The sequence below is a fragment of the Punica granatum genome, chromosome 2 (assembly GCF_007655135.1).
Source record: "Punica granatum isolate Tunisia-2019 chromosome 2, ASM765513v2, whole genome shotgun sequence".
NCBI lineage: Eukaryota > Viridiplantae > Streptophyta > Magnoliopsida > Myrtales > Lythraceae > Punica > Punica granatum.
The window spans coordinates 41,853,396-41,881,060 of record NC_045128.1 but is presented as its reverse complement, the minus strand read 5'-3'; the positions used below and the strand labels follow the sequence as shown (position 1 = coordinate 41,881,060).

The window sequence follows — 27,665 nt, the reverse complement described above, 5'->3', positions numbered from 1 at the left end:
TAGCTTGAAATGATATGGTGTTATAGCATAACAACTCCAAAATTTGTCTAGCAAATTAATACAACAAGAACAGTACAAATATTCCAACATGTCACGAAATACCGTCATTCCACAAATAGGAAAATGAAACATCCTCGAGAGTAATCCATTGAACCCAAGTGTTGAGCATCAGAAAAACTTCAAGCCCTGATGAGCACTAGCTAAATAGATTTACACTAACTTTTGTAGTTTCCGCTGCCTTTGGTTGAATCAGTCACATGCACCCGAAAAACTGCTCCAAGGACGGTGAACTAAAGACATTCGGAGAGCTCCTTTCTGGCCTGCTCGAAGATACGTGAAGTTCATACTTGATGAATCTCTGCAATCTCAGGCATGGTCGACGTTACGCATTCGTTTACACAAGTGAAGGCAAGTATGACAGTTAAACACTTACTTATCATCGTAGAGTGAAGAGAACTTACAGCTAATTGAGAAATGATTTCAGGGTTTGTATCAATGTGCCAATCGGGTTCTAGCTGCCGAACGAATGATGATCGTCCATTCTCCATACTACAAAAGAGAACCTGCAAGCACGATTTCATCTTATTAACATATAAAGACGATTAAATGCAAGGTAGAAAAATTTGTAAACTACGGATGAATTTGCATGAGGAACCCTCTCATGCAATTCTTCAACCATCAGTTGGATTCAGATTATCTGACGATAGTTATAAGCATCTTGAACCGAAAAGAGTTTAGGTTAACAGAAAAAAATGAGATTTCTTGGAAGAATCCCTATACCTTGTCCTTCACCAAACCTCCGGATGTAAAAACACCAGCTTCTTCTAGAGCCAAAAGAACCTTTTTCTGCAGATAACAGATGTTCCGCAATACAGTAAGTACATAGTAATTGTGCATTGCTCTATGTTGTTAGATGAGAACCCCAAAAATGGTGCTAAGTAAATCATAAGGGAAACATGCTCAAGTAGAGATGATCAGGCTTGCCAGGAAATAGAAAGATATTCAGAAGCATATTTCCACACACCTCACTCTCGTCATCCAATACTCGTTCCATTAGATAAAGATCACAAAATTTAGTAATCTCCAGCAGCACTTCCAGAACAGATGATCTCACAGTTGCTTGTTTCTGCCAAGAATAAAGCCAATAATGTACTGCCTCTCCAAACTAGACTTTCATCCCAAGATTCAACTGGCAAAGGAGTTTCAGTGCAGTACCTTAAGTTCCTCTGGAGTATTTTCCTCGAGAATTACTCCTAGCAAACGGCATGTTACCTGAACAACGAGGTGAAAATCTGAAGTTTATGGCAACTTTCACATTTTACCGAGCATATCGTTCCAGCATGTGTAATCACACACTTTCTGCACGATATCCCAATACAGCATCGATAAATGATTCTTGAATTACCTTTCTGCCTTCGCTCAACTTTTGCCTCACTATCTGCCCGAGAGTTGGCTGAATAGTAAAAAGCAAGAGATGCCAATTCAGCACGAAAATATGAACAAGTACAGGAACGCTACTAGGGGTCAAGTCAACATCGCGTTACCTTCACAGGCTGAAAAAACTCATCAATGACATTCTGTGCTCTTAAATCCTCCAACGAAGTAGAAGAAACTCCAGAAGGAGTCACTGCTGCAGCTGTCTGAGCATCTACAACAGAGCTGCTCGATGCAGGAGCTTGCCGCTTCTGTATCCTCCTTTGGGATCCACTAGGCGATCTTAGCAGTCTCCAAGTAAAGATGATTGCAACAGCAAAACCAGCAATAGCACCCACAGATCGAGAATTCTAACAACACAATTCGGTAAGGTTTAAGTAGTTCAACATTAAAGGCGGATGAAACCAACAACATCTACACCCATAGTTGAAATCAGAACACTGCCGCAAGGTGTATTCAAAATTGAGATTTTCACCATTGCCTTACTACTCAACGCTTTCAGACTCATCAATACCAATCAGAAAAACCAAACTAGGGCATCAATTGACGGAGCAATTGAGAAGCATCTCATAACTATCAGATCCACCACGAATTCGACATCGATTGCACAAGCAAAGCGGAGAGGGAGGAGGAAGTGAAGCTCACCAGATTGCTGAAGGGGCTCGAGAAGAGGTTCGAGAACTTGACGGTGAGATAGGCACCGAAGCGCTTGATCAACTGAAGCAGCTCGTCCTTCGGAGCTTCTGCCATGGCACCGGAGTAACTCGACGTCGATCAACCCAAAGAAGTTGGGCAGTCGGAGGAGATCAATTGTCCATCGGTTGAGCTCGCGGATGAGTTTCGGCGAAAGGAAATGGTGAATTCCTCTAATGCGTCCGTCAACTAATCGGACTTCACAAAGAGAGAGACAGAGAGAGAGAGAGAAGGAGAATGAGTCGCGATGGGGTTTTCTCCGTCTCTTTTTTATTTTATATTTCCCCTCACTTTCCATTTTGAGTATCTTTTTTGTTTCGGGTACCCGATCCGGATTTAGACATCGGTTCGGGTTCTTATACCTGCACGAAGGCTGCATCGGACCTTTTTGCCAATGGGAATTGGTTTTTCTTCCGGGATTTGAGGAAGTTCCCTGGTAGGCTTAGTAAAAGATAGGGAATGAGAAGATAAAGCGGTATGAGAAATTTTTTTGGTGAAAATCGAATTTAAAATTCCTATTTTCATATAGAAAGCGAGGTTTCTATATAAAAGCGTGTGCTTGTCATAACATTTTTTTTTTGATAAGTAGTGTAATTTTCACTGAGCAAAAAATATGGGTATAGTCCACTCATTCGAGATACAAACACAAAAAAACTATAATTCCAAACTTTGAGCTATAGAAAATCTAGACAACTTAAATTGTACATTTGGAAATGATGACAATTTCATCTTTAAAATTTCGATGGCACGGAACACTAAATCCACTATGCTTGTTGATTTCTTCTCAAATATTCTCGAGTTCCTTTCATTCTATATCATGTAGATGTATATGGTTCAGAGAAGTTTCTGTGCAATAACGTCAAGTGACATGCTTTTCAAGCTTGAAACTCATTGCAAGTTCAAGTTCTTGATTTGTTGGTTGTCCAACATGACCCACTCGGCATAATAAGCCGCATCAGATCCCCCAGTAATCCTGCACCCAAAGAGCAAATGATCCTTCATTTCCTCATAGTCGCTGCAAAACTCACATTGAGGGGTCGAAATGGACAGTCCCCATTTAAGTATTCGATCCTTAGTGCTTAGCCTGTTAAGAATAATTAACCAACTAATGAAAGAAGTCTTGGGGAGTGGACAACAAACCACACTGCTTTTCGCCATGTAACCTTAGAACCTTGCTTCGGAGACTTTCTCATGCACTTGTTGTTGTATAGGTTCCAGATTTATGTGTGAGCCAAATAACATGGTTTGTGAATTCAAGGGAGATAGTGCATGCCAAGCGCTTTATATCCTCAGATTGAGGATTAATGCTCCTTGGCCATTGCCAAATACCATTCTTGAGGACACGACAAATCGGCTCATGACTCTTTATTGTAAAAAACACTGCATATCCGGAGTACAATATAGGGCTAAAGGTCCCACAGGTAGCTAGTAATCAAACCATAAACTTATAATTGACCAATCCCCCACAACATTATTAAACAAAGGTCTAGCAAGAGGTCTAAGTTGAAGGATCTTCCTCCAATTCCAGATAAAATCCCCAAGAACTTTTAACGTCCAAAAACATATTCTCTTGATTAGGTGTCGCTTCACCCAAGCGACCCACAATAAACTTGCATTAGTCAAAATAATCTATATACTCCTCAAACACAAGCTTTATTCCATTCCTCTATATTACGAATGCCTAAGCCTCCTTCTCCTTTAGCAAACAAATTACATTCCAGCTCACCTTGCCCCCACCTTTGTGCTCATCTATACCCTTTCAGATAAAGGATATGCACTTTTAATGAACTAAATGAATAACTTTTTTTGGCAAGATAAAGTGAGCACACCAATAAGAAATCATACTAAATAGAACTGAATTCACAAGTTGAATCCTCTATGCATAAGAAAGGTGTCTCAGAGTCCAACTTGATCCTGTCCGTCAAACTCTCACAGTTCCTTAAGGATAACTTCCCATAAGTACTATGAGGGCCTAAATACCTTACAGGTAAGTTTCTCTTTCTCAAATCCAGCGCAATGCAATAAATCCTCAATTGTTTGGTCTTTCATGCCTCCACAATATAACTTAGTTTTGTCCTTACTAAGCTTCAAGTTAGACCACCTGTAGAAGACACTCAAAGTATCTACAATAGCTCTCGTCTAGCTTTTAAATCCATCGAAAAATATAAATAGATCATTAGCAAAACATAGATGAGTGAGTGAAAGTGATTTGCATCTAGGATGTTATTTCACCCTCCCTTGAGCAGCTGCAAAGTCAAGAAGCCGAGAAAGAACCTCCGTTCCAATCACATATCCAATCACAAAGAGGTAAGATGATAAATGATCTCCTTGCCTTATCCCTCTCTTTCCTGGAAAGTGACCTGCAAGCGACCCCTTAACAGCCACAAAAAAGAAGGAAGAATTGATGCATCAATGAATCCAGCTTATAAACTTGCTTGGAAATCCCATAGCAATTAAAGTCTTTAGCAAGAATCCCAAGTAATAGAATCAAAAGCCTTTCTTAGGCCCAACTTTATAGCACATCTGGGAAGAATATGGGCCTTGTGCAATTGCTTTTGCGATGGGATCATTGATCCTCATCTTTTTCGGAACTAAGCAGGAATCATTGGACACTCCTCACTCTGAGTGCAATGAAAAATTACTAACGGGGTCATAAGAGGAAGGATCGATGCTCTTGGTCGTGAAACAATTCTCCGATCTGGTAGAGATATACAAACTTATTCATACTTGACACGCCGAATCCATAACATCAGATGGGGAAGATCCAAGTACTGATTTCGTCAATCCATTTGTTGAGCTCATTGTTCTAATTGGTCAAATCGACACAAAGATATATCTCAATTATCTATTGAAACTGCAAGCAATTTCATCTAACTAAAAGGAGATGCTTCACTGCAATGTGCAAAGAACTGAACATAATAAAGCTCTACTTCTAAACCTGTGGAACCAAGGCAGTCAAAAAGCCAAAAAAGAAAAGAGAAAAAAGAAAGAGAACATATGTACGATTTGCCATGGTCAGGCAAGCTTCCTATGTCGGAAACACCAGATAATTGTGTCGATCGGCCAGCTGCAGTTGTCTTAGTAGAGTGGTTACCTTCCGTAACACATATAATACACGCAAGAAATTGTTCTTCAACGAATGAAGATTCGGCCCCATTTTTGTGTTTCACTTTGGTATGTACATATTCTTTGCAACGATTGACATTTCTCGGATATATAGTGGAATTTCCGACAAGATCATTCGCCAAGACGAGGACATACTATGTTTCTGGGAATCATTTCTGTAACTTTTCTGAACAAGGTACATGAGAATCTTCGTAAATTGAAGAATCTGAAAAACTGCAGGTTGCAGGGGATACTGTACTACAAGAGAGCAGATTTCCTAAGAAGAGAGTCCGGAGTATGAGAAAATCCGAGGAGGATACTGAACCGTATGAGAGCAATTTGTGGGTCAGTCTTCGAGCTTATCAGGAGGAGGAGAACTAGCATTAGATCCTTTTGCCGTAGTATTGCCTACAGGAATTTCGGGCACATGCTCTAGGCCAATGTTGGGCAGCGCAAGTGCCTTGTCAATCCTGTTCATCCCTTCCAGGCCATTGATGAGGACTTCCCTTTCGAGGTGTAGGCAGTAGCTCTCGAAAACCCCAGAGCTGACCACAACTCCAAAGTCCAGCAGAAAGAGCAGCTCGATCTCAAGCCTGTTCAGCTCCACGTTGCTCACTCCCCCAACCCGAGCATAGAACGCATTGTTGTAATGCCTGTCAGTAATTATTAATTAGCAATCCACTAGGGAAATCAATTTCACACATCCGATTCATTCGGTGGAGATTTAGACACTGAGAATTTTTATGGGTTATAGTTCATGTTCTGAAATAAACAAGTCATTACGGGAAAGAGAGATGGAAAAAACAGTTCCCTGAGTCCCCAACTGCCTAAATTTTCAACACTAACTCATGAACAATAGGAATCAGAACCAAGTGGATCCAACAAATGCAATAATCCTGTTCTCTACTGCAATTCCATTTCATATTCCTGCAGATTCCTTCTTACTAAAATGCTGAGAGGAATGAGGGAGAAGGGCAGTGTTATCACTCACACATCATCAAGCACCTTAGAAGCAACCATGACGCTCGTGACAAGCAGGCGGTGCACGTTCAGCGACACGACGAGAGAGTCGGGGTGCCTATGCACCAGCCTGTCAATGTACACGTACCCAACCACGAAACATGCCGGGCTACAGCCTGTGTACTTGTATATCCGCTCCAAATACTTGGGTAAGCTTATAGCAGGGGCCCTGACCCCGTGGAATCCCTTGAGGCTCTTTCCAGCCTCGAATCGCCGGCTCGCCAGGAGCCGGTCGTTCCGGGCCACCAGCCGCTCCAGGACCCCCGAGAGTATGGAAAGGACCCTCGGAGTGGTTGTCTCCACAGCCTGGCTCGGCGCATCCAACCCGAGGGTCGGAGCGTAGGAGCCGGTGGCAGCTAGCATTCACCGGCCATTTCCGGAAGTAGAAGGTTGGTGAGAGCAAGAGACAAAGAGGAATAAGCTCAGCTCATTGAGTTCTCTTCGGGTGGCTGAGAGAGAGTCTGTGGGTCTGTGAGGCAGAGTTATGTTATCTCCTTTGTTGGTGGCTCCTCACTGGGTGATTGACACGTGGACGTTGCTATTCTGAGCTGGACCGTACGGGACAAAGGGAATAAAAAGGGTATGCGACCACATTGATCTGCCTAGGACAACGAAGAATGCCAAACTTTGTTAATTTACCTTCATACAGAGCAAGGAAAGTACTCAAATATTAGCTAAATATTTGAAATCATATTGGTCGCCTAGTTTCAGGGAATCTTCTTGATTTAGTACAGCTGTGATACTTAGAACTAAAATAGTTTGCACAGAATCTCCCTGTCCCCTTGCACTGAATATTATAATATCCAGTTGCCGGGCTGGTACCATACATTCGAGGAAGTATACACAATATCGATCCTCCAAGAGTAGTTCATTTTACTGTCCTGGCTGCTTTGTGACAGCTTCACCACTGTTCGGAGCTTCACCTCCATTGAAGTTCCAACAATGTATCTCCGCGTGAACCGCTTACAAGTTTCACAGAGGACGCATCGGGCATGGCGAAGAGCCAGGAAGTTAGCTGTGTGAACGCTCCTATCGCACTTTCTGCACTGAAAAGCCTCATCTGCTTCAGCAGTACACAGACGCCTGCTCGGCACACAGCTCACAGCAAACCGTTTATTCTGAAGCAGAGAAAATGCCCTCCTAGCTCGTGTTCTCCGAGTATGATCTGCCTTTACTCATTATGCAGGAATTGGATGACGAGGAAATGGGAGAGTTTAAGCCATTTTACAGAGAGCGGGTTAGAATTATGGCATCTGGCAGCTCTATGGGGCCCTGAGAAGAGCACAAGGCTTGTACACTATTGAGAATACGACTTAAACCATGCATATATCTTCATGTATTCTCATATACGACGCGAGTCGAAAGCTACTCCGGGAAGAAGTGCGACGAACTCTGTCAAAGTTTTGTTTCTTTGGGGCTGAGTCTCTGAATGTCTTTCTTCAGCTCTACTATCGATGGAACACTCTTGTGTCCCTTCCCTCTTCAAGAAATTCTTTTGACCAGTCACGAAATATTCAGTCATCTCTTAAATTTACTCTTGTACACAAAAGTAAATATTTTATACTTGGAAATAACTGAATTTTCGGTCGCCTGCATCTAAGCAGTGTCCTCCCTCTTCCCATGGTCTTGTTTTTACTTTTGTCGCATTGGAGAGTCCTACTCGAAATTTGTGATGGAGAATTAATTGTGAATTTTCTATATCTTTTGTTTAGTAAGGCTTGGCAAGACCAAATTATTTGTGCTGGTGAACGTTTCCAGTAATTATTAGGATGATGGGCCCATCTCCATTTTGGGTTGTAGTTGAAGATAAAATATGATTAAATTTCAAGATATCATCGATCTTTTTCTGGTTGCTGGAAAGTGAAATGATAGGCCACGAGTAATTTTAGATTTTTAATCTTGATAATTTTTCTCAAGCAGTTTTTTTTTCCTTTTCTTTGAATCAATGTGATAATGATGCAGAAATAAGGGAGCAATCATTCTGAATAATTGATGATGTCTTACGGGGACGTTTTTCTTGCCCACCTATTTTGATTTCACGCTGATAAACCTATCCACTTGTACGGTTGAGGCTCTGAAAACTTACGATTTCTATTCAGCAAAAAAAGAAAGCTGACGACTTCGACTTTAGGAATGTTCATGGATTTCGATAAATGGAATTCAACCCCGTCCTGATCCTAATCAGTAATAAAAGGATTTTGCCCATTGAATCGTGAGAATGGCTTAGGAATTTTTCGTCAAAACTCTGCAGGATTTGGGAAGGGTTTGATTTTTACCATAAAAACTTGTCTCAAATCCGTTAAGCTTAAAACTACTAAAATAACTCCATTGAGAAGCTCGCAGGGGATTAAGTTTATGGAGCTCTATGTGTTTGAATAAGTTTAGCTCTTTTTAATGGAGTGAATTGGTCGAATTTATTTTGGATTATGTTGGAGAATTTCTTGAAACTTGTTTAACTTAATTGATGTTTTTATTCAATAAACTTGTGTGTTTCGTTTGTTGTGGCTATTGTTTAAGTTATGTTCAGGTTCTTCTACGGTGGACGTGAGTGCCTTAATGGTAAGAGAATTTCCGGTGGAAACACGTTAAGTTTTTGGGAAGGGTTTAAGATATTTCTCACAAATTCATAACGAGTTTGGGACGGGTTTGGGAGCGGACCTAGGAAGGGTTTGGATTTGGGAAGGATCAAGCCATCCCAAACCCTACTCATGAACATCCCTATTCCACTTTTGCACAAGTATGCAAGATCTGGCTCCCAAGCATGACCAGGAAGACTTTTCCCTTGGTCCGCTTGGTTGAGTCATGGTCACCGGGGACTTACCTTTTGGAAAGCCCTTTCCGACATCTTCCGTGGCAGTCTTGGTGAGGCCTTGGTAGATCTTCACAACCATCACGGATGGAGCCTGCCGATAGAGACCACTTCATGGGCCGATCCGGTGGTCGGCTTAAATCAAACTGAAGTTTTAACAGATACATGCACTACATGTTAAGGAGCCACAGCGACCCTGCAGTTTACAATCAAGGAGCTTCACGGTTTGGGTGGGAAGCTCAACCAAGCCCGATTTAATTCAAGACCAGGGCTATGATCGGGTCTGTTGACAGGTTGGACTGCCTGAACGATTAGGTGCACTCGTAAATGTAGGACAAACCACTCCATAAGAATATTCTAAATTTCTACTTCTCTCGAGTCTAAGCTTTATGTATGTCCAAAAGGTACATATTTTAAGGGAAAGAAAGGGAAACTATATAATATCACGACAGTGACAATGTTATGTCAAGTGACCAGAAAAGTTGGATTTGGTGATCGATTCTTGAACCTCTTCTCACTTGCTCCAGTGACGACCGATACCTTGGAATGGAATTCGTAAAAATAAATGTGTGTGTGAAACCAAATAATAGAATTTCATATTTCATTGGAAAGTAATGTTCTGTTGTAGCCAGTTCAACTAAAACCAACTCCAACTAGCTAGGTATCCTTAGAGAACCCCACCAATGCTATAAGTAGAGTTCCCCCTAGCCAAAGTTGTAAACAGATTTGGCTTACGTCTCTCGCTGAATTCATTTTCCTGCTCGATAAGTATCTAGGACTCCCTACTTCAATCTCCAGCGCCATCATAATGGCAATGTCAGGGATGTTCAAGTACTTGTTACTTGGAGCTCTGTTCATTGAACTGGCTGCAGCAGCTAATTACACCGTGGGGGGTCCCAGCGGAGGTTGGGATGCGGTTACTGACGAGCAGACATGGGCTTCCTCTCAGTCGTTCCATGTCGGAGATAATCTGAGTAAGTTATGACCACCTAGCCTTTAGAATGGACAGCTTGGAAACTTTAGAGTTACGATCGATTGGAGAGAGTGCTAATCACTGAGTTGATATATTGTTGTTAATTGATGATTCCAGTTTTCCAATACTCCACAAGCCATGATGTGACTGAAGTTACAAAGGCGGACTATGACTCTTGCCAAGCAAGTAACCCGATTCAGACCTACACTGGTGGTTCATCCGTGGTTCCACTCAGTTCTCCGGGGAAGAGGTACTTCATCTGCTCGACCGTTGGCCACTGCTCCGCTGGAATGAAGCTCGCAGTCAACACGCTCGCCAGCTCATTGGCAGCGCCAGCAGAATCTCCTGCTGAATCTCCTATAGCTCCTAGTCCGGTCGCGCCTCCACCAGTTGTGCCCGAGATCAGTCCAATTCCCTCTCCGGCTCCAGAAACATCGCTCGCTTCACCATCAGAGTCGCCAGTTCCAGAAATAACCCTCCCTACACCATCAGAGTCGCCACTTCCAGGCACTTCATTGCCGGTTCCTGAAGTTCCAGATTCTGAAGATCCAACGAACTCAACTCCCATGACTCGTACTACTTCACCGGACTCGCCGACCTCATCGGCTAGCAAGGGCAGGTTTCCTGTCGGTTTTGGCAAGGGCCTGAGCTTTGTGGCCGTGATGCTTATGGCTCTGTAAGCATGAGAACACAATTGGAATTTGAATTGTTTGGATGTTGGTTTGATTGAGCAAATTTACTGTATTATTTGTTGCACTGTATGCTCTTCAGGAATCAACGAGAAAAACACTTGAGAGAGCCTAGAACTCCCTCCTCTTGCATGTAATCTTATGTCTATCTATAAGAGTCCAGAAAATTTCAGATTTTCGTTAATATTACGCATGGAACATTCTGACTCAATGCAATCTCTCGTCATTTTCCAAATGATTGCTTCATTTGGCAAACTTGTGGGACTGGTCGAGGCATTTCTGTACAAAATTTCTCTTTGTTTAGTAACACCTACATGAAAAGTTTGAAAAACTCGATCATATTCTCTGCCGAAATCTCTAGAGCATGAACATAAAACGCAGTAATTGAATAAGTTACATGACTTTGTCTTCTTTTAAGTGCACGTGATAATGTAACGGCATGCATGCACTGATCGAAGTAGATTACAATCGTCACGATCTGTATGAAACACAACAAGCAGCCCCAATCTGGTAAACATGTATCGGGAGTTTGTCATGTCAGTTTCTCCAACAGAATAGGTCTGATCAATTCAATTGTTTGCCATGGGAATCTTCACCTGCTCCAATAATACAATGCGAAGTTTCCAAGGAGATGAACAGAACTCAACTGCAACCCACCTAAACACAGAAAGATTTGCATCTCCGGAGCTTTTAATATCTAACGAGTTTTTTCTTTTTTTTTTTCTTATCATCTGCAGTGCATCTTTATGGCATCAAGAGAAAGTCCAACCCAAGTGAATTGAAAAACGGCAAAGAGCTGGCCGGATGTTATCAGTTACAAGAGCACGCAAACTGTTTGTTCTTCACAAAGCGTCTGCTTATTGTATGTTACAGCAGATGAACTTCGGAGCATTCAGACCTGCCAACAGCACAAATCCAGATTTCCACTTGGTGGAAAGCCAACATGCCATAAACAGAAAACAACAGAATACTAGTAAAATACACAACCTTCGGGGTGGAGTTTGTTCGCCATACAAAGATGGATCGACTGATTGGATATGCTTCAGGTTCCAACTAAGCGGCTGGGGGGCGTTGTACATGATCCTGTGAGGTATCAATCACTGATGGGGACATGAACTGCCACATGGCAGCACCAGGGAATCCGATGTATGGCATCAACTTGTTGCTGGTGGCCTGCCCTTGGGCAGCAAACATTGCTGAAAGATGAGGCAGGTAGCTCATTTGAACACTCATGGCTTTCACCTGCTGCTCCAATTTCTCTTTGTCGGCCTTCAGCCTCTGTTTCTCATCTCGAAGTTCATTCTTCTCAGCCTACATAAGAAAATAGCTATATAATTAGGCCACTTTACATGCTTAACCTAAGGAGCTGGCTTGAACCAGTCATCATTCATCACCCGTTAGATTGCTCGTAATTTGAGCATTAGTCAGATCGATCCCTTTAAAGCATACCTCAGCCAGTTCACTTCAGAAAATTTAAGTTTAAAAGTTGTAATGGAGAGCCTTCTTCTTACCTTGAGTTCTTTTATCTTCTCTTGCAACTGGCCATTCGATTCCTTGAGTTCCTCTGTCTCAGCACGTAACTGGGTCACAGTTCGAACAGCATCACTCAGAATGACGGCCTTGTCCGTCTTAGGTGGCTTTCCAGGCTCCAAAATTGAAGTCAACTCTAGGAACCTTAACTTGATGCTAATCAATTCATGTGAGAGCTCCTAAGGAGTAAAGTTAAATCAGACACACAAAAAGGAAACAACAGAAAACGTGCCTTTCATTGAGCTTGTCTCTCCTCGTCTTCTCTCGGCCTGCCTTGGATCCTAATGCATTGCACGAATCGGGTTTGAGCCTAGAGAAGCATTAACACCAGTATTTAGTCAAACTCTTCGATAAATTGTTCTTGTCAAGGAGGGCCGTTCATCCTTTTTTTATTGCAATCTAAGAAAAGAGAAAATTAAATGTCTTACCTTTTACGACAACTCGGCATCTTCAGGCTGTCTGAATCTGTAAAAGAGTAGTTGACTTCTACACTGGAAACATGTAGAGGCCAATAATCAATATGCCGAGAGATTCGAACATAAAGCACCGTAACAAGATCGAACACAAGTTAATATAAGCTCTATATATCCTGAGGATCAGGATGCCAATTGTTGATGACCAGCATGGCAATTCACTGTAGTACCTAGCTTATTCAGGTATAGAAGCAGTCTCAGGGCCCTTTATCTACCTCACTATTTAACATATTATTTAGCCCTTGATCATTATTTTCATCCCGAGATAGCGGCAAATTACAAAATATTACTCCACGTTCTCCTGCATCCCGCAACGGTTGATGACCATCAAATTGGATTGACCAGGCACGATCTCATATTTGACGGGGGGAATCCAGTAAATAATAATGAATGATAAATCGCGTTTCCATTAAGTGCTCTTGACAGTATAGCGTGGTCCTTTAGAAACACAAGCTGTAGAACTGCAGATATATGGTATATACAAGGGCTGATGAGGCACGTCTTGAATTGAAACGTGCTTTGTGTACACACATATCGAATTCCATACATCAAAGAGCACGCAGAAAGACGAGCACGAGCGGGATCAAGTCGGATATAAAGAGAAGTTCAAGCAAGGTGTACTAGGACGGACGGACAGAGAGAGCACCTGAGATCAGATGAGCAACCGAAGGCGGGAGAGGCCCAGCTGGCGAACCCGGAAGACGGTTGAAAGAAGTCCACTTCGTCTTCGACGTAACCATAATCGGCGAGCCAGTTGGAGCCGTCCATGGAGTCAATTTCCATTGGTTGCCTGGCAAAAGTTATGATAGGAAGCTAGCTAGCTAGCTAGGAGAGTGTGGAAAGCACGGGACTGGAATATCTGCGTGTATCTATGGAGAACATCCGAAAGGAAGGATTGAGAGAGAGAGAGAGAGAGATATGGAGATGGGCCTGTAGGATGTTATGACACGAAAGAAGAAAGTGGGAGTTGGGAGGGACCGGAGGGAGGAAAAGAGAAGATGCTCTGAAGGCGATAGTGATGGATGGGATAAAGAAAGGGAAGGATTGAAACGCCGAGCGTCACACAGGGTGCTCTCTGCCTCCTCAATCTCTCTCTCTCTCTCTCTCTCTCTCTCCCCCTCCCCGTTCCTGTTCCTTCATCTTCCTCTTTTTTTTCTTTTTTCTTTTTTTTTTAAAACAGAGAAAAGTAAACGCCTCCCTCTCCCGGCTCCACCATCATTCTCTCTCTGTTTCTCGGATCTAATACGATGACAATTCGTCATCATAAGATGATATTTTTATTAAGAGATGCGGTATTTTTATTGGAATGCATAAACGAGTTCAAAATTCATCGTTAATGATCCCTAAAATCGAAATAATACGCATTTGAATCGAAGTAGGACACCATTCAGTATAAAGTATTAATTTGTCAAGGTGACAACCGTATAAGAAACCTCTCTATGAATACATGCTTAACTTTTGCATCGACCGCAACAGAACACGACCTTATAGACTGAAATATGCGGAAAACATGCGACATCGCTCCAGAAATCCATGAGAGGATATCAACCTCATAATATTTTGAACTATTAAAACGTGAAATCAGATGGTTTTTACCTTTAGCGTATGATGAGTGATGATTGGTTAAATGTATTAAAAATTTTTTTTTTGGGGCCAATGTAATCCATTGCCATGCAATAATTGTGCTTGATGTGGGGCCCGGGGCTGGGTTTCGTGTGCGTGCTGGTGTATGATGGCATCGGTATCTTGAAAGCAATGTTCATGGGGAAAATTATACATGGATATTGAAAATGGATTTCAACTTACCCAAAGAAAAAATTTATTTTTTAAAACATATGCTGACTTTTTACTTGACAAAAAAAAAACCCCACTAATTTGCTGACAAGTGGAATTTAAATAACGTAAGCTGGTTTGTTGATGACACGTCCAGATGTGTTCATTTGAATTTCATGGTGAAAATCTGTTGAAGGATCTATCACTTAATGCGTCATTTTAGGCAAAGCATAGTTGGAGGGTCTGGGAAGAATTCAGGTTGCGTTTGGTTTCATAATAGGATTTTAAAATCAGATTTTAATTTTGATTTTGAGATGTATAAATGGAGTCTACCCTTTGACTTTGTATGAGTTATGTTATTTTGTTGTGGAAAAAAGTGGTATAAATGGGGCCCACCCTTTGACTTTGTATGAGTTATTTTGTTTTGTAGTGGGTAGAGTTAAGTTAGAATTGTGATTTTAAAATAATATTGGGAAACCAAACAGGCCCTCAGTATTTTGTATCAAAATCCGTCCCAAACCCTTTAAGATTAAAATTACTAATGTTGTATTTGATTTTAGAGTTAAGTAGAGTTGAATTTTAATTTTAATTGAGTTGTAATGATTGTTTTGTTGAATTATGAAAAAAAGTGTGAAAAAGTAATGAATAGTTGAGAGAAAGTAATGATTGTATTTTTGAATTAAAAATAAGTGGAATAGAGTTAAAATTAAAATTAAAATTTATTTGTAAAACCAAACTAACCATAAAATTTCCCTAGTCATTGATTAATTTTGCTAAATAACCTTTAATAAATGTGGATAATACTGAAATACTCCATTCATTTGCGGTGGAACGTATCGTGTCTCTCGCATAAAAAGAAGATGTCGATGAAGATGTGAAACTCGTGGAGGATTAAGAAATTTGCTGTGTTTGATTCAGTTTATTCTTTTAATCAAGTGAATTATTCTAATTTATTATGAGTTGTATTGGAGAAATTTGAAGAGATAAAATTCTTTCAAGAGAGATGTTAATTTAATCGATATTTTTACTTATGAAACTAATGTGATTAAATGTTTGTTTTGCAGTCACTACTATTTAAGTTTCAGTATAATGACTAAGAATGCATTAATGAGTAAAAGGTAAGCTTTCAATGGGAATCCGTTACTTTAGTAGGAACGATTTAAAATTTTTTTCTCTATATTTTTAACGGATTTGAAAAGGTTTTGAAGACGGACCATTTCTAAAGGGTTGGAATTTGGGAAGGATCCAATCGTCCCAAATCCTGCCATAAACATACCCATTTATGGGCATAGTATAATGATAAATGAGAAAAATATTGTACTGTTGCTGAGATAAGAAAGAAAGATTCCAAAAGACCCGTCAACATCGCCGGAAAGAGAAAAATGAAAATAAAACCAGTCAAAAGGTATTTCCGTCACTAAATACGCATTTGTGGGACCAGCGGGGCCCAGTCAACCAAAGAATTTTTTGCCAAAATCGAAAAGGGATAGCGACACGAAAAAAGTGGAGATGCGGGGTATCGATCCCCGTACCTCTCGCATGCTAAGCGAGCGCTCTACCATCTGAGCTACATCCCCATCTATGCTTAGGTTTGCTCATCTCAAGAACTTACCTCATGATACTGACTACCATCAACATCTTCTATTAAGCCAACGCAAAATTTTCCAGATCAGGGAGTAAATATTATTTCTTCCACGTTTGATCTAATTACTGCTAGGGGATCGTCCTCGTCTCATTGATGTAACGATGCAATTTTAATGCTTCTTTCTCGGACCCCGGCTCTTCCCTCGGGATTATCGAAGAGACCGTTTCATAATAACTGAAATACTCTCACTTTTGCTAGTTTTAGCTTAAGAACAAATTGTCATTAAAGAGTGCAACGGATTTCCTTGGAAGTTTTACACCAACTGAACAATGAGCTAAACTACCTTAAAATCCATTCTCTTTTTGGATGTCACCAAGATTTAATGCATTCTTTGGCTATATAATCCGAATTCCCCAGTCACCTTACCTCATCTCGACCCAGAAACAAATCCATCCTCTTGCAGGTTTGATCTACCTTCAGTATCCATGTCGACTGAGAGTCAAGAGGAGCAGTCAAGGGATAGACTTGATGGCATCACCCGCCAACTGAAGTTCTCAAAGGGCAGAGATTGGATCGTTCAGAAGGCTGCTGAATTGGCTATCTTGTGCGATGTCGATATTGGCATTCTAATGTTTTCTCCGGGAGGTCGATTGACTAGCTTTTCTAGCAACGCAAGGTTGATACTTGTACAGCCAGTAGCATGAAGTTTTTCATTGATGTTTCTGCCTTTTGTTTCAACATCCTGTCATTGCTTGTTTGGCTTACTCTTTTTCTTTCATTTCTTCTCCTTGTTTAAGGGTTGAGGATATTTTCCTCCGTTATTTTGATCGCCTCGACATATTACGAGGAGGGTATGTTTCGGTTTTCATGTCTTTGGATAATTTTAATTCGAACAAAGGGCTTTTCGTAACTGAATAACTTGTTTCCCTCCCCGTGATATGCAGATGCAGTGAAGAACTAGAGGTATCTCTTCTACGAACACATCCACTAATTGGGAATGTTTGATGAATGCAAAGAAGAGGAGGAAAAATGTCGTAGCCTTATCGCAATCATTGGCATATTCAGGTTTTGTGTCAGAATCTCGAGCGCGTGAAGCATGAAACTGAAATGATTGAAAAGATGGCGAAGTAAGTCCACTTGCAGACTGACGGAATAAATATACGAACATAGTTCAATGATACTCTGTACTTTCCTTATATTTTTCTTGCTTCCAACGAGATTTTTCCCCCTTTTTTTGTATGCTTAACTCGTTCCATCTATCTACCTGCTGCAGAATTCAGGTACTGGCATTGAGATACAATGGTAATTTCTTATATCACTATCGTTTTGAAGATAAATCAAAAGGAGTTTCTGATTTTCACGTGCACTTGGCTCCTCAGGCGCTCGAGGAAAAATTCTGGAGGCTGAAACAGCGACAGATCGAAGTACAAGGCAAGATGAGGTTGAACACGGATTTCCCTTTTCCGATTGTTTTAGGTATGGTGTGACAGTGAATGAACCAGACTAACTTGTTTTCGATGAGCAAAAAACAGATATTACAGTCCGCAGCTCGAGAGTATCACATCGGTTCAAGAAGCTGAAGTGCATAGACGCTTCCTTATCGAAGCTCTTCAGAAACTAGAAGAACTGAAGGTCGCTAAATAATTACTAGTGCTCATGTGTTTATATATATATATGAACGTTTTTTGGCCGTGGCCAGTCGACCGCAATCTGTCTTCTTCTTACGTTGACAGGAGAAATTGCGTCAAAATGTGCAGCAACCATCTGCTAGTATCGAGGTACGTACTATGAAGATTGATGTCGAGAGCTTTGCCAGACATAAAATCAAGATGAAACTCGCATATACTTTTAAGGTGATTTTATTTTTTTTATGCGTAGGCATCTGCTGCCGAAGGTATGGATCAAATTTGCAGCCTTGGAACATCTAACCCTCAAATGCCAAGAGGTGACACTCTGATATAGTTGGCCAACTTCTACATACGTATGCCACGAGATACGAGAGTATCCCAAGAATTCACTTGATGAGTTGATTTACTGACATCTTCAATATAATTTTGCAGGAATGCCGTAGCGAACGACAATACTCTCGTTCGAACCTCACCGTCAGCTTCCTACTGGAAGCTTTGAAGAGTGTCAAACTATTTACGATATGCTTAGTATCCATCTCCCTATGTAATCCTCTCATATTTCAGCTTCAGCGAGAATGCATCATCTTCGTTGCAACTTGTTCTGGTTCTATTTCAAGATATTTGAATCGTTTTTTAGACTCCGATTTCTTGGCTGGCTTATCAATAGCATACCGATATCTCGAGGAAGAACATTATTGTTACGACACTCACTACTGGCATTTCATCAACTGTAAAACATCACGAAGGTTCCAATAGAGATAGAATCAATCGCATCAAAAAATTGGCACCAGAACACCATCCAATCCTTGGTCATTCTAACTCATCACCAATTAACTGACAAATCTGTTACAGGAGGTGAAGGGAGAGTAGAATAGGCGAAAAAGCCATAACAACCACACCTACCCGAAAGCAGGCAGAAGGTCCAGCTTCATTTGAAGCTTTGTTCCCGGCTTAAGCCACCAGCGTGCTAGCAGTAGTAGATTCACTGCAAAAGACGAATGAAACGCTAGTTAGATACATTGTTCATGACCTTGCCAGCGTTGACAATATACGAGATAACGGACTGTCGCAAAAAGAAACCACATAGAAATGATGTGCAAAGCTAATTCCGGGAGACAGGTTATATATCGATGCCATGCTCCTTTTCTGGGTCTAATCCTGAGTTCAAATCAGTATATTCCATATTCACAAAAGCTTCCATTCCTCAACCATTCAAGGAAATTTCAAGCATAAAAGTCGGAAAACTTACTATTTCCAAACAGGAGGAAGCTTCTTTGTTTTCTTGTAGTAGCGAGCAAGCCTGTGGATTCTGCTCTCGACGAGGATCAATCTAAATTTTGAGTCCTTGTCCTTCCGGTTCCGCTCCAAGTGCTTCCTGATTGACACTGCCTTCTTGATCAGATGGTACAGATCCTCGGGAATTTCAGGCGCAAGACCTATATAACAATCATGAGAATGGAGAAATTCAAACAAAGAGCATATTTAATACCAATGCTAAATAAAGATAAGAAATAACAACAAAATTGAAACTTCAATGGAGAAATCATTGGCTTTCTCGATTACCGACTGACCTCAAACTGAGTCATAGCAAATGCATACCACACAGAGCACTTTGTTCTTACAATAACTAGAAGAAAGTAGTCAAATTGTAGCCATAACGTACCGTGAGCCTTAAGGATACGGAGGATCTTGCTCCCGGTGACGCTCTTTACTTGAGCGATACCGTGAGAGTCACGGAGGATAACGCCAATCTGGGACGGAGTCAGCCCCTTCTTGGCGAACTTGCAGATGTTCTCCTCGACCTGCGAGAATGCCTCTCAGCTGTTCAGCTCAAAGATAGACTCAAACATTCAATGCAGCGAACATGAATCTCCACGATAAACTGTAGCAGCAAGGAGACTAGTACGAGAGTGAGATTTGAGCTCTTTTAACTCACGTCTTGAGATGAAATCTTGAGCCAGCTCGGGGGTGTCCGCTTGTAAGGGAGAGCTGAGGCTGAGATGCCCTTGCCACGGCTGTGCATACGACCCATGGTGACGCTTACGGAGGCTCCGCCGCCCTGTCCCTTGTTACTGGTAACCCTAACGCTCCCTCTTCTGCTTGATGCCTTAACTGGACGATGAAGAGACGGGGAGCGAGAGAGGGGTGTAGATGAGTGATCGAAAGTTTAGTCGGGTCGTCAAATGGATCATCCGGGTCAAATGAGCAGCTCATCTATAAACTGGGGTTTACTTAATTTCACAGCCCACTAAAAGCTGGGCTTACTGCATTTTCGGCCCATTTGTAACCTGGGCTTGACTTCATTTTACGGCCCATTTCCAATTGATAAAATTCGTTCAGCAGTGCCATAGCGGTCACATAAATGCTTTCTTCACCTGTTTTTAAAGCATGTTCTTAATGATATTGCTTTTGCTTATTCTTTATTTTAAGTATTAATTTTAATTTCAGCTGTTTCAATTTATTTTTCTCAAATATTTTAATTTATTTTAAAATAAGCACTTATTTTTTTGGTAATTATATTTTCAGCATAACAGCACTCCTAGTCCAAGCATTCATTCATGCTTACTGATTTCTATTACAAAATCGGCGTTTTAAATTTCCGCGATGTCCCGAGATTCACAGGTTTGCAACTTGCGAACATAGACGTTACAACAAGTACCAGCAGTGAATGATGTAATTGTGGCAGTGATTTTGGGTTTCGAGTTTCACAACTACGACTTTCAGAAGTTATAAATCATTGATGGTGTCGGGACACGATGTAAAAGGGTTGGTAATTGTAAAAAGCGATAAAGATGGGATCAGTTCTGTATTCCGTAGATTGCACTGCAGCTTCAACCAAAATGCAAGCAATATTTCAATTTTAGTAGATTTCCGATAGTAATATATTACAAGCACCGACAAATCCTTACGGACAAGCTCTTCCAAACTTAAGATTGCTATAGGAATTTACAAATTCAGGCATCCGATTCTATTCATCCACCGCTCTAGAGCCGCTATACAATTCATGGATGAATAGAGCGATGCAGACTGCAGAGGTAGACCGACCGATCTTTCGAACCATATCAGCGAGTGAACCGGCCATCTCAAAACATGAACGGCGTCGGTGAGAATGTTGGCATGACCATCGACATCGAGTTCGACCTGAACAAATAGAAACCAACAGGAACCAAATATTCAGAATTAAGCCCCACTGGAAATATCTTTTATCAATAAAAAGTCACAATAGAAAATATCCGGACTTGAATTTATATGTGAGGAAGGGTAAGAAAAACAGATGATGAATATTAATACCTGCTGTAGTACTCATCTGGGTGGCTGAAACTGTGAGACTTATCGAACGACTGCTTCTTGCTTGCCGGTTTCTTCCTCAACCAATTGGTCCTTTTCTCGTCAGCCGGAGAGACGACATCTTCAGAAATGGCCGTCAGCCCAGGACGCCAATGCGTGCTGGTGCCCGACTTCGACTTGCAGCCTGACAACCGGCGCCTGCGCCGGGATCCGGTCGCGGAGGGCGGCGTGAGGGGATCGCCGGCTTCCATCGGCGGCGTCGACGGGGCCCTGGCGCGCCGGCAGAAGGAGCCCAAGTTGGAGAAGCACTTCATTCAGGGAAGAGGTAGGATTGCTAAATTGAAGCCGGGGGAATATTCGCGGTCGAGGGAGGAGAGACAAACACGTGCGAGGCGGGGCGGGGAGGTCTCGGAGTTGGGCTATCTTATATATATAGATTTCAATTATTACGGTAGTTATTTGATATGCTGAGGTGGACGGGATTCCGTGTAGCCATAGTGAAAGAGGTTTGTCCTTATCCGGAGGAGGGACGACATGGCAGTAAGAATTATTTTTTTTGGGTTTTTTTTAAAATAATTGTGTCCGAACTTCGCAGACTAATCTTACATTACACGTGAACATCGTATAAGCTCAAGTAAGTCCGACTTAAGGCAGTTCAGATAGGTGGTCTAATAAGAAGTGTTCTATTGCATTCTTTTCGAGGTGACTTGAATATTTCCCAAAAAAAATCACACTTTTGAACCACCAAACCAATTCTAGTGAAATTTTTTTTCACTTTCATTATTTGATCATACATTTACTTTTTTATTAATTATAATAGAATGAAATAATGTGAGAGGATGGTTAAAAAATCAAATGGTTCTTTGTGAAGTTCTTATTCTGAATCTCGTGTGGAAATTCACATAAATAACAAATCGATTATCTTAATCGGTTGAATTATGTATATCAACATCATCTGGGAAGGAGCGAGGGCTATCCATCCAGGATTGCAAAATAGCTAATAGATTTATGCAATATACATATCGTATAGGATTTTTATACATTGTATATAGCAATATGAATCAATACACATTAATGGTTGTTCATTTATTCATGAATGTACCAAATTTAAAGATTGAAAAGTTGGCAACGAGTTAGTAGTTCCTAACAAAGGGGAACCTACTGAAAAATAATAATAAGGTAAACAAACTTCCCTCTATCAATAAGAGCAAAGCAAAATATCAAAACCGAATAGGAACGTTTTTGTGATTACAAAGTTTAACTTTTCCGAAAAAAGTTCAAAATTCAAGTGATCTCTCCTCATTGAATTACTTGCACGCCCTGTAATCGGACGGATCTATTCCGTGAACTTGTACGGTGTTTGAACTTTATCGCTCATCTCAATGCATATGCTTAAATTAAATTAGTCCATCAACTTGTGAATCCATAGGCAGTAGGCTGGAGCCAATTAGAGAGTAAGATCTCAATCCCCATAGACAGGATACAGCGGACATGTCTTTGTTTCTTCCAGTAGAAGTGAATTTCTTCTTGGCAGTTTGTAGCAAGAAAGGCCAACTTGGCCAACTGGAAAGGATTTTCTCTTTTTCATTTTTTCTCAAGAAGAGTCCCCCTAGAATTTTCTTCCCGCAGATTCCAATGGACTGTGGGTGCACCTTCCCGACCTTTGCATTTTATTTTAGGATTAATAGCGCCATATAACCTAACGTTTAAAGAAATTCTTAGTTCTAGTTCAAACTTAATTTTTTACTTGAGATATCCCAACATTGACATGTTGGTTTCAAATCTATCCTGACGCTAACTTTCTATCCAAAATTGACGGAACTGCACACGTGATACGTTAATTTCACATTTATCCCGACACTTGTTACAAAATTAACGTGCCACATGTGCAATTCCGTCAATTTTGGACGGAAAGTTAGCGTCGGGATAGATTTGAAACCAACACGTCAACGTTGAGATATCTCAGGTAAAAAATCAAGTTTGAGTTAGAATTAAGAATTCCTTCAAACGTTAGGTTATATGACGCTATTATCCCTTTATTTTATGATTATCCACTATTAATGTTGCTTGCGCTTATGTCGTGTCTTTTTTTAGCTAATCAAATTCATCATCTCGCGAACTTACAGCTGAGACGGTAAGCCAATGATACATCCATCGTTCGTCATAACCGTGACAGGTCTAAAGCGAGCGTAAAGCGTCAGATCAGATTGATATATATTTGTCTGCCACCAATGAGCCAGTTGATGATAAGGAAAGACAAATATGTCGGTTCAATTATGCTCTTAATATCCTTTGATTGGACAGGTAATTCATTCATTTCAAGGTACAAAAGGAAAACGAAAGGTATAGCGGCTCCAATGAACGTCCTCCATTGATGAAATCATAAACCCAAGATTTAGCGCAATGCGAAACCAACAGTAAACAATCTTATCGTGGATGTTATTGTTTACGATAATTTTTTCGGTCTAGTCTATACGCCCGAAGATGAGCCAGTACTTATTCCGATTATTGCGTGTGGGCTCAAGCGAGTGATGGAACCCGGTGGAGCCAGCCATCAGCAGAAGAACAAAAGAAAGATTTTGGCTCGTTTAGTTTCAAAGTTAAATTTTAAAATTACACTTTAACTTAATTCTACTCGCAATAAAATAAAATAATTCATACAAAGTTAAAGGGTGGATCCTATTTATATCACTCTTTTTTTCACAACAAAACAAAATAACTCATATAAAATCAAATGGTGAACCTCATATATAATCATTTATATCATTATTTTTCAAAATTAAAACTTAATTTTAAAATCATACTTTAAAATTAAACACAGTATTAAAAAAGTGCTCTCACAAACAGTGGATGACGCACTGACGAGGGAAATACCAACGCATCTCCGCCACAGAACGTTGCCTTCGACCCTATGCAATGTTGCAAATGTCTCGTGCATGAACCCAACATTGTTGTTTTTGTGGGCTGCATTGTATGTCGAGAGAATTCTTTCCCGGCATCGATAGGTAGTGCGAAAATCGAGACATTGTCTTGTGTTTTGCGAAGGTCCAATCGCTTGGGGACCCCGTCGGTGGTCCCGACTGATTTTTTCTTCAAAGAAAGTGACCACGGGAGATTCCGTGACCATAGTTTTGGTTTGATTTAGAAATTATCTTTCAGTCCAATTGCTTTCTGGGTGTGACGAGTCTTTCCTCTATTGGCCACGACAAGAATGAAACCAGTGCGCATGAAGAAACAGATCCCCAAACTTGGAAAATTAGCCAATTTCATTTTTACGATTGCATTTGACGCATCACGACATTAACTCTAGCCTTTTTTTATTTTTTTAATTGCTGTGCGATGCGCAGATTATTATCGCTCCGTTTGTTTTCAGAGTCGTGGTTTAAAATTTTAACTTTAACTTTAACTCAATACACTACACAACAAAACAAGCATTTCAAAAGTCAAAACTGGTGGGCCCCATATATTATTCAATATACAATCCTATTACAATTAATTATCTATACCTTCTATTCATTCCAATATTACCGGTTTCCTCTTGTTTCCGCATTCCATATTGCATTTGCAATACGATTACGTAATGCATCCATTTCCCTGCTTCTTGTGTCTACATCAACCCGATCCCCAGTTAGATGAGGAGGATTTCGGAATTCATCGTAATATTCCCATGCATTTCCATACTCTTCGAATAATCTATCGTGATAATTATTTAGCCGAATGAAATTGTGCAACACGAAGCATGCAAGAGTAATTTGTCCTTGGCGAAGCGGGCCGTAATTTGACATTGTCCGCAGTATTGCAAATCTGTTCTTCAGCACCCCAAAACACCGTTCGATAACATTACGAACGGATGCGTGACGTTGATTGAATAACTCTTTCTCCGTCGTTGGTGGGGTATCGTCATTATAATCACTGCGGTGATACCTTTGGCCTTTATAAGGAGCCAGATAACCCGGAATATTAGGGAATCCCGCATCGATTACATAATATTATTCTGCAAGCAGAAATGTAGATCTAATATATAACAGTAGTGGAATGTATTTATGAAAATATATACGCGATTGAGAAGGGAACATACGATATGGGCATGAAGAACTTACCGCCATATGGTGCGGGAAATAATTCCAATGTAGCGGCATCGGACAAAATTCGAGAGTCATGAGCAGAACCCTCCCATCCAGTGACGACATAAGTGAACATCATGTCATGCGAACAAGCGGCGAGTACATTTTGCGTAATCTCATTATTCCGATCGCGATACGCGCCTCTCACCGATGATGGAACACAAGCACACACATGGGTCCCATCGATTGCTCCAATGCAATTCTACAATAATAATGAAAAGAATACGAATTACATTATACAGCAAAAAAAAATTAGTGGTATTTTAATTTATCACATGTACGACACATACCTGAAAGAATGGGTACCATTTTCGGCAACTCTGAATTTCCGGCTGTACATCAGCGTTCCTCCGTCTTATATACATTGATGACAACGAATGAATTCCATGAGCTATTACCTTGATGACTCGTGACACCGTCTCCTTAGAATGCTGAAATCGTTCGGCAACCACGGCCAAGCGCGTACTATGTGCAACTACCATTAAGAACATGCCGACCATCTCCTCGACGGTCATACCATTCCTGCTATTTCTGATTCCACAATTTGCTCTTAGCGTATCGCACAGGTTATGAAATACGTGAGGGTTCATCCTGAAATTCTCGTAACACCTTGTGTCATTGCCAAGAACTTCCTCTATGTAATATCTGCCTTGTAGACGTGAGGTTCGACAAGGAATGTTGCGCGGGACATCTTCTTCAGCCGCCGCAATCTCCAGCGCCAAATAAATTCTCATAAGTTGGGCATCTCTTGATTGGTTATCATTTCGTCGTGAATTCCCGTGTCTTGACATTGTGTGTTCCCTTTAGCTTAGCGAACTATATCGACAAACAAGATGGCAGATTACCAAAAGCATAGAATTGAAATGATATGGTCAAAGGAATCAGGCTTGAAATGTAAAACAAATGCAAGTGCAATGCACAAACATCGTAATTGCATGTCACAAGAGTCACATAAAACAAACACATAGTTCAATCAACAACATAGCACACGCAACAAATATAAAACAAAGGTTTAGTAAATGACATAACAAATAAACTCTTAGTTATAAAGATATATCGTAGTAGACGATGGACCGTGGCCGTTCAAGGATCAAGCAGGCTACAAACCCATGGCAACCTTGTATCATCGAGAAGGCACATGAACATACGCCATGTGTGCTCCTCCCTTGAAAGTCGATCACTAGCCACGAGATACTCTTTTATGGACATGGATGGACGCATTTTATTCAGCACATCCATCGCCTCCTCGATGCTGCCCTTTGCTGGTTTGTCGGGGCTCGTCACGGATTTACTTTTCTTCGTTTCAGGAGGGGTACAATTTATGTCCTTGTCCCTATTGCTGAGATTGCACTTCAACATGTCCAGGCACTCCTGCAACCGCGACCCGGTGGTCGAACTCCTTTTGCGCACATGACGACGGGACCCAGTAACAACTGGTTCGATAACCTCATGAACGGGGTCATCACTATCGCCGGATCCCTCGTCAAGATTGATCGGTTCTTTCCCACGGCTTGACGCTGCTGCTAGGAACTCCTCTTCCATGCGTGCATATGTTTCTGGGCTCTTTGGTGGGTCGGTCGATGAAATTCGTAATGCACCTGTTGCTGTCTTAGACCTGAACAACTCTTTCAATGATGTGTAATGCTTGCAACCTTTGTTCTGAAAAGTCTTGAAGCTACTGTTCTTCTGCATGTTTTAAAAAAAGCAACAAATATAAAAGTATGAACTACTGTATGTGGAAAATTACAAACTGGAAAAAGTATCAGAAGTAAAGGTTAGTGTTACTATACCTTAATAAACTTGTCCTAGACATCAGCATTCGCTTTTACGGTATTGGTTGTCTCATCCCAGCCGACTCCAGTGTGCCCAATCAGCTCGGTGAACTGCGTGTATTGGATCCTCAGTCTGCGTAGTTTCTGCCGCAACTTGTTGGCGTCGAGAATGGTGCCTGGGAATTGCTCTTCCAGCTCCTTATTCATTTGTTCCCAGTTCCTGGCTTTCCAATATGTTGTATGCGTCCTTGTAAACTTCTCGAGCAAGATGGTAATGAAAGTGTTCTCCAGCGCTTCAGTCCACTCAAGTACGCCTTCACCCTTGGGGGCCATGTCTTTGAAACAACTAAAACAACAACTTATACTGCGGTGATACAATAAAATATGAGAAACAACAATGTTTGTGTGCACTTGTTGAAAATTCAGCACAAAAACAGACATATAAATATGCAAGCAAGGCAACATCTTCAGTGCGAAAAGCAGAGAATATGTCCAAATTTGACGTATAGAACCAAGTTTTTTCCCAACCTAAATTTAGCACATAAACAAAAGTTCATGGCTTATCATAAAGAAATGCTAAATCCCAAAGTCCCTCGCTGGAAAATTTCGGAATGCGTAAAGCAAACGAAAGGACTCTATATCGCATCCGAGACATTTGCATGAGATATACAATCCATCATGCCCTTGAGACGAGAAGCACATCACATGATCAACTAATAATCAAATACATAATAGCTTGTGAACATACACATCATATTATTTCAGTCAA

General features: G+C 41.0%; 8 protein-coding genes and 1 non-coding gene across 11 annotated transcripts; 2 read left to right on the top strand and 7 right to left on the bottom strand.

The window, feature by feature from the left end:
• On the bottom strand, positions 1 to 2,406 carry LOC116197911 (peroxisome biogenesis protein 22). Of its 2 annotated transcripts, XM_031528184.1 has the most exons (8): positions 2,080 to 2,406; positions 1,545 to 1,784; positions 1,406 to 1,453; positions 1,216 to 1,272; positions 1,025 to 1,126; positions 781 to 846; positions 462 to 563; positions 1 to 358 (listed from the first exon to the last, which is right to left on the bottom strand). In XM_031528184.1, exons 1-8 carry the CDS (start codon positions 2,182 to 2,184, stop codon positions 254 to 256), a joined length of 825 nt encoding a protein of 274 aa, XP_031384044.1. In that variant the 5' UTR covers positions 2,185 to 2,406; the 3' UTR covers positions 1 to 253. The 2 variants fall into 2 exon arrangements, with proteins under 2 accessions (XP_031384044.1, XP_031384045.1); XM_031528185.1 differs by lacking the exon at positions 1,025 to 1,126.
• A 2,938-nt stretch (positions 2,407 to 5,344) lies between these two features.
• Positions 5,345 to 6,719, bottom strand: LOC116193902 (cyclin-U1-1). Its single transcript, XM_031522644.1, has 2 exons — positions 6,224 to 6,719; positions 5,345 to 5,885 (listed from the first exon to the last, which is right to left on the bottom strand). The coding sequence occupies exons 1-2, from the start codon at positions 6,613 to 6,615 to the stop codon at positions 5,579 to 5,581; spliced, it is 699 nt and encodes a 232-aa protein (XP_031378504.1). The 5' UTR covers positions 6,616 to 6,719; the 3' UTR covers positions 5,345 to 5,578.
• A 3,061-nt stretch (positions 6,720 to 9,780) lies between these two features.
• On the top strand, positions 9,781 to 10,912 carry LOC116196214 (uclacyanin 1-like). Its single transcript, XM_031525832.1, has 2 exons — positions 9,781 to 10,035; positions 10,152 to 10,912. The coding sequence occupies exons 1-2, from the start codon at positions 9,870 to 9,872 to the stop codon at positions 10,712 to 10,714; spliced, it is 729 nt and encodes a 242-aa protein (XP_031381692.1). The 5' UTR covers positions 9,781 to 9,869; the 3' UTR covers positions 10,715 to 10,912.
• Positions 10,913 to 11,475: 563 nt separating this feature from the next.
• On the bottom strand, positions 11,476 to 13,835 carry LOC116196215 (transcription factor ILR3-like). 2 transcript variants are annotated; one of them, XR_004154790.1, is made up of 6 exons: positions 13,373 to 13,835; positions 12,682 to 12,744; positions 12,486 to 12,563; positions 12,235 to 12,397; positions 11,711 to 12,034; positions 11,476 to 11,621 (listed from the first exon to the last, which is right to left on the bottom strand). XR_004154790.1 is itself a non-coding variant. In XM_031525833.1 (5 exons), the coding sequence occupies exons 1-5, from the start codon at positions 13,507 to 13,509 to the stop codon at positions 11,777 to 11,779; spliced, it is 699 nt and encodes a 232-aa protein (XP_031381693.1). In that variant the 5' UTR covers positions 13,510 to 13,835; the 3' UTR covers positions 11,476 to 11,776. The 2 variants fall into 2 exon arrangements, 1 of the variants encoding a protein (XP_031381693.1); XM_031525833.1 differs by having other exon boundaries at positions 11,476 to 12,034.
• A 2,168-nt stretch (positions 13,836 to 16,003) lies between these two features.
• TRNAA-AGC lies at positions 16,004 to 16,076 on the bottom strand. Its single transcript has one exon. It is a non-coding gene; the product is annotated as a tRNA-Ala (tRNA).
• Positions 16,077 to 16,191: 115 nt separating this feature from the next.
• Positions 16,192 to 18,347, top strand: LOC116196212 (agamous-like MADS-box protein AGL66). Its single transcript, XM_031525830.1, has 10 exons — positions 16,192 to 16,760; positions 16,882 to 16,935; positions 17,029 to 17,047; positions 17,150 to 17,211; positions 17,358 to 17,364; positions 17,464 to 17,525; positions 17,617 to 17,716; positions 17,818 to 17,862; positions 17,963 to 18,029; positions 18,145 to 18,347. Exons 1-10 carry the CDS (start codon positions 16,570 to 16,572, stop codon positions 18,153 to 18,155), a joined length of 618 nt encoding a protein of 205 aa, XP_031381690.1. The 5' UTR covers positions 16,192 to 16,569; the 3' UTR covers positions 18,156 to 18,347.
• An 84-nt stretch (positions 18,348 to 18,431) lies between these two features.
• LOC116196213 (40S ribosomal protein S13) lies at positions 18,432 to 19,849 on the bottom strand. The gene is made up of 4 exons (XM_031525831.1): positions 19,649 to 19,849; positions 19,376 to 19,514; positions 18,962 to 19,148; positions 18,432 to 18,697 (listed from the first exon to the last, which is right to left on the bottom strand). The coding sequence occupies exons 1-4, from the start codon at positions 19,742 to 19,744 to the stop codon at positions 18,664 to 18,666; spliced, it is 456 nt and encodes a 151-aa protein (XP_031381691.1). The 5' UTR covers positions 19,745 to 19,849; the 3' UTR covers positions 18,432 to 18,663.
• A 693-nt stretch (positions 19,850 to 20,542) lies between these two features.
• LOC116196211 lies at positions 20,543 to 21,398 on the bottom strand. The gene is made up of 2 exons (XM_031525829.1): positions 21,004 to 21,398; positions 20,543 to 20,853 (listed from the first exon to the last, which is right to left on the bottom strand). Exons 1-2 carry the CDS (start codon positions 21,312 to 21,314, stop codon positions 20,796 to 20,798), a joined length of 369 nt encoding a protein of 122 aa, XP_031381689.1. The 5' UTR covers positions 21,315 to 21,398; the 3' UTR covers positions 20,543 to 20,795.
• Positions 21,399 to 24,989: 3,591 nt separating this feature from the next.
• Positions 24,990 to 25,915, bottom strand: LOC116194026 (protein ANTAGONIST OF LIKE HETEROCHROMATIN PROTEIN 1-like). The gene is made up of 3 exons (XM_031522751.1): positions 25,415 to 25,915; positions 25,101 to 25,326; positions 24,990 to 24,994 (listed from the first exon to the last, which is right to left on the bottom strand). Exons 1-3 carry the CDS (start codon positions 25,913 to 25,915, stop codon positions 24,990 to 24,992), a joined length of 732 nt encoding a protein of 243 aa, XP_031378611.1.
• Between the last annotated feature and the right edge of the window lie 1,750 nt (positions 25,916 to 27,665).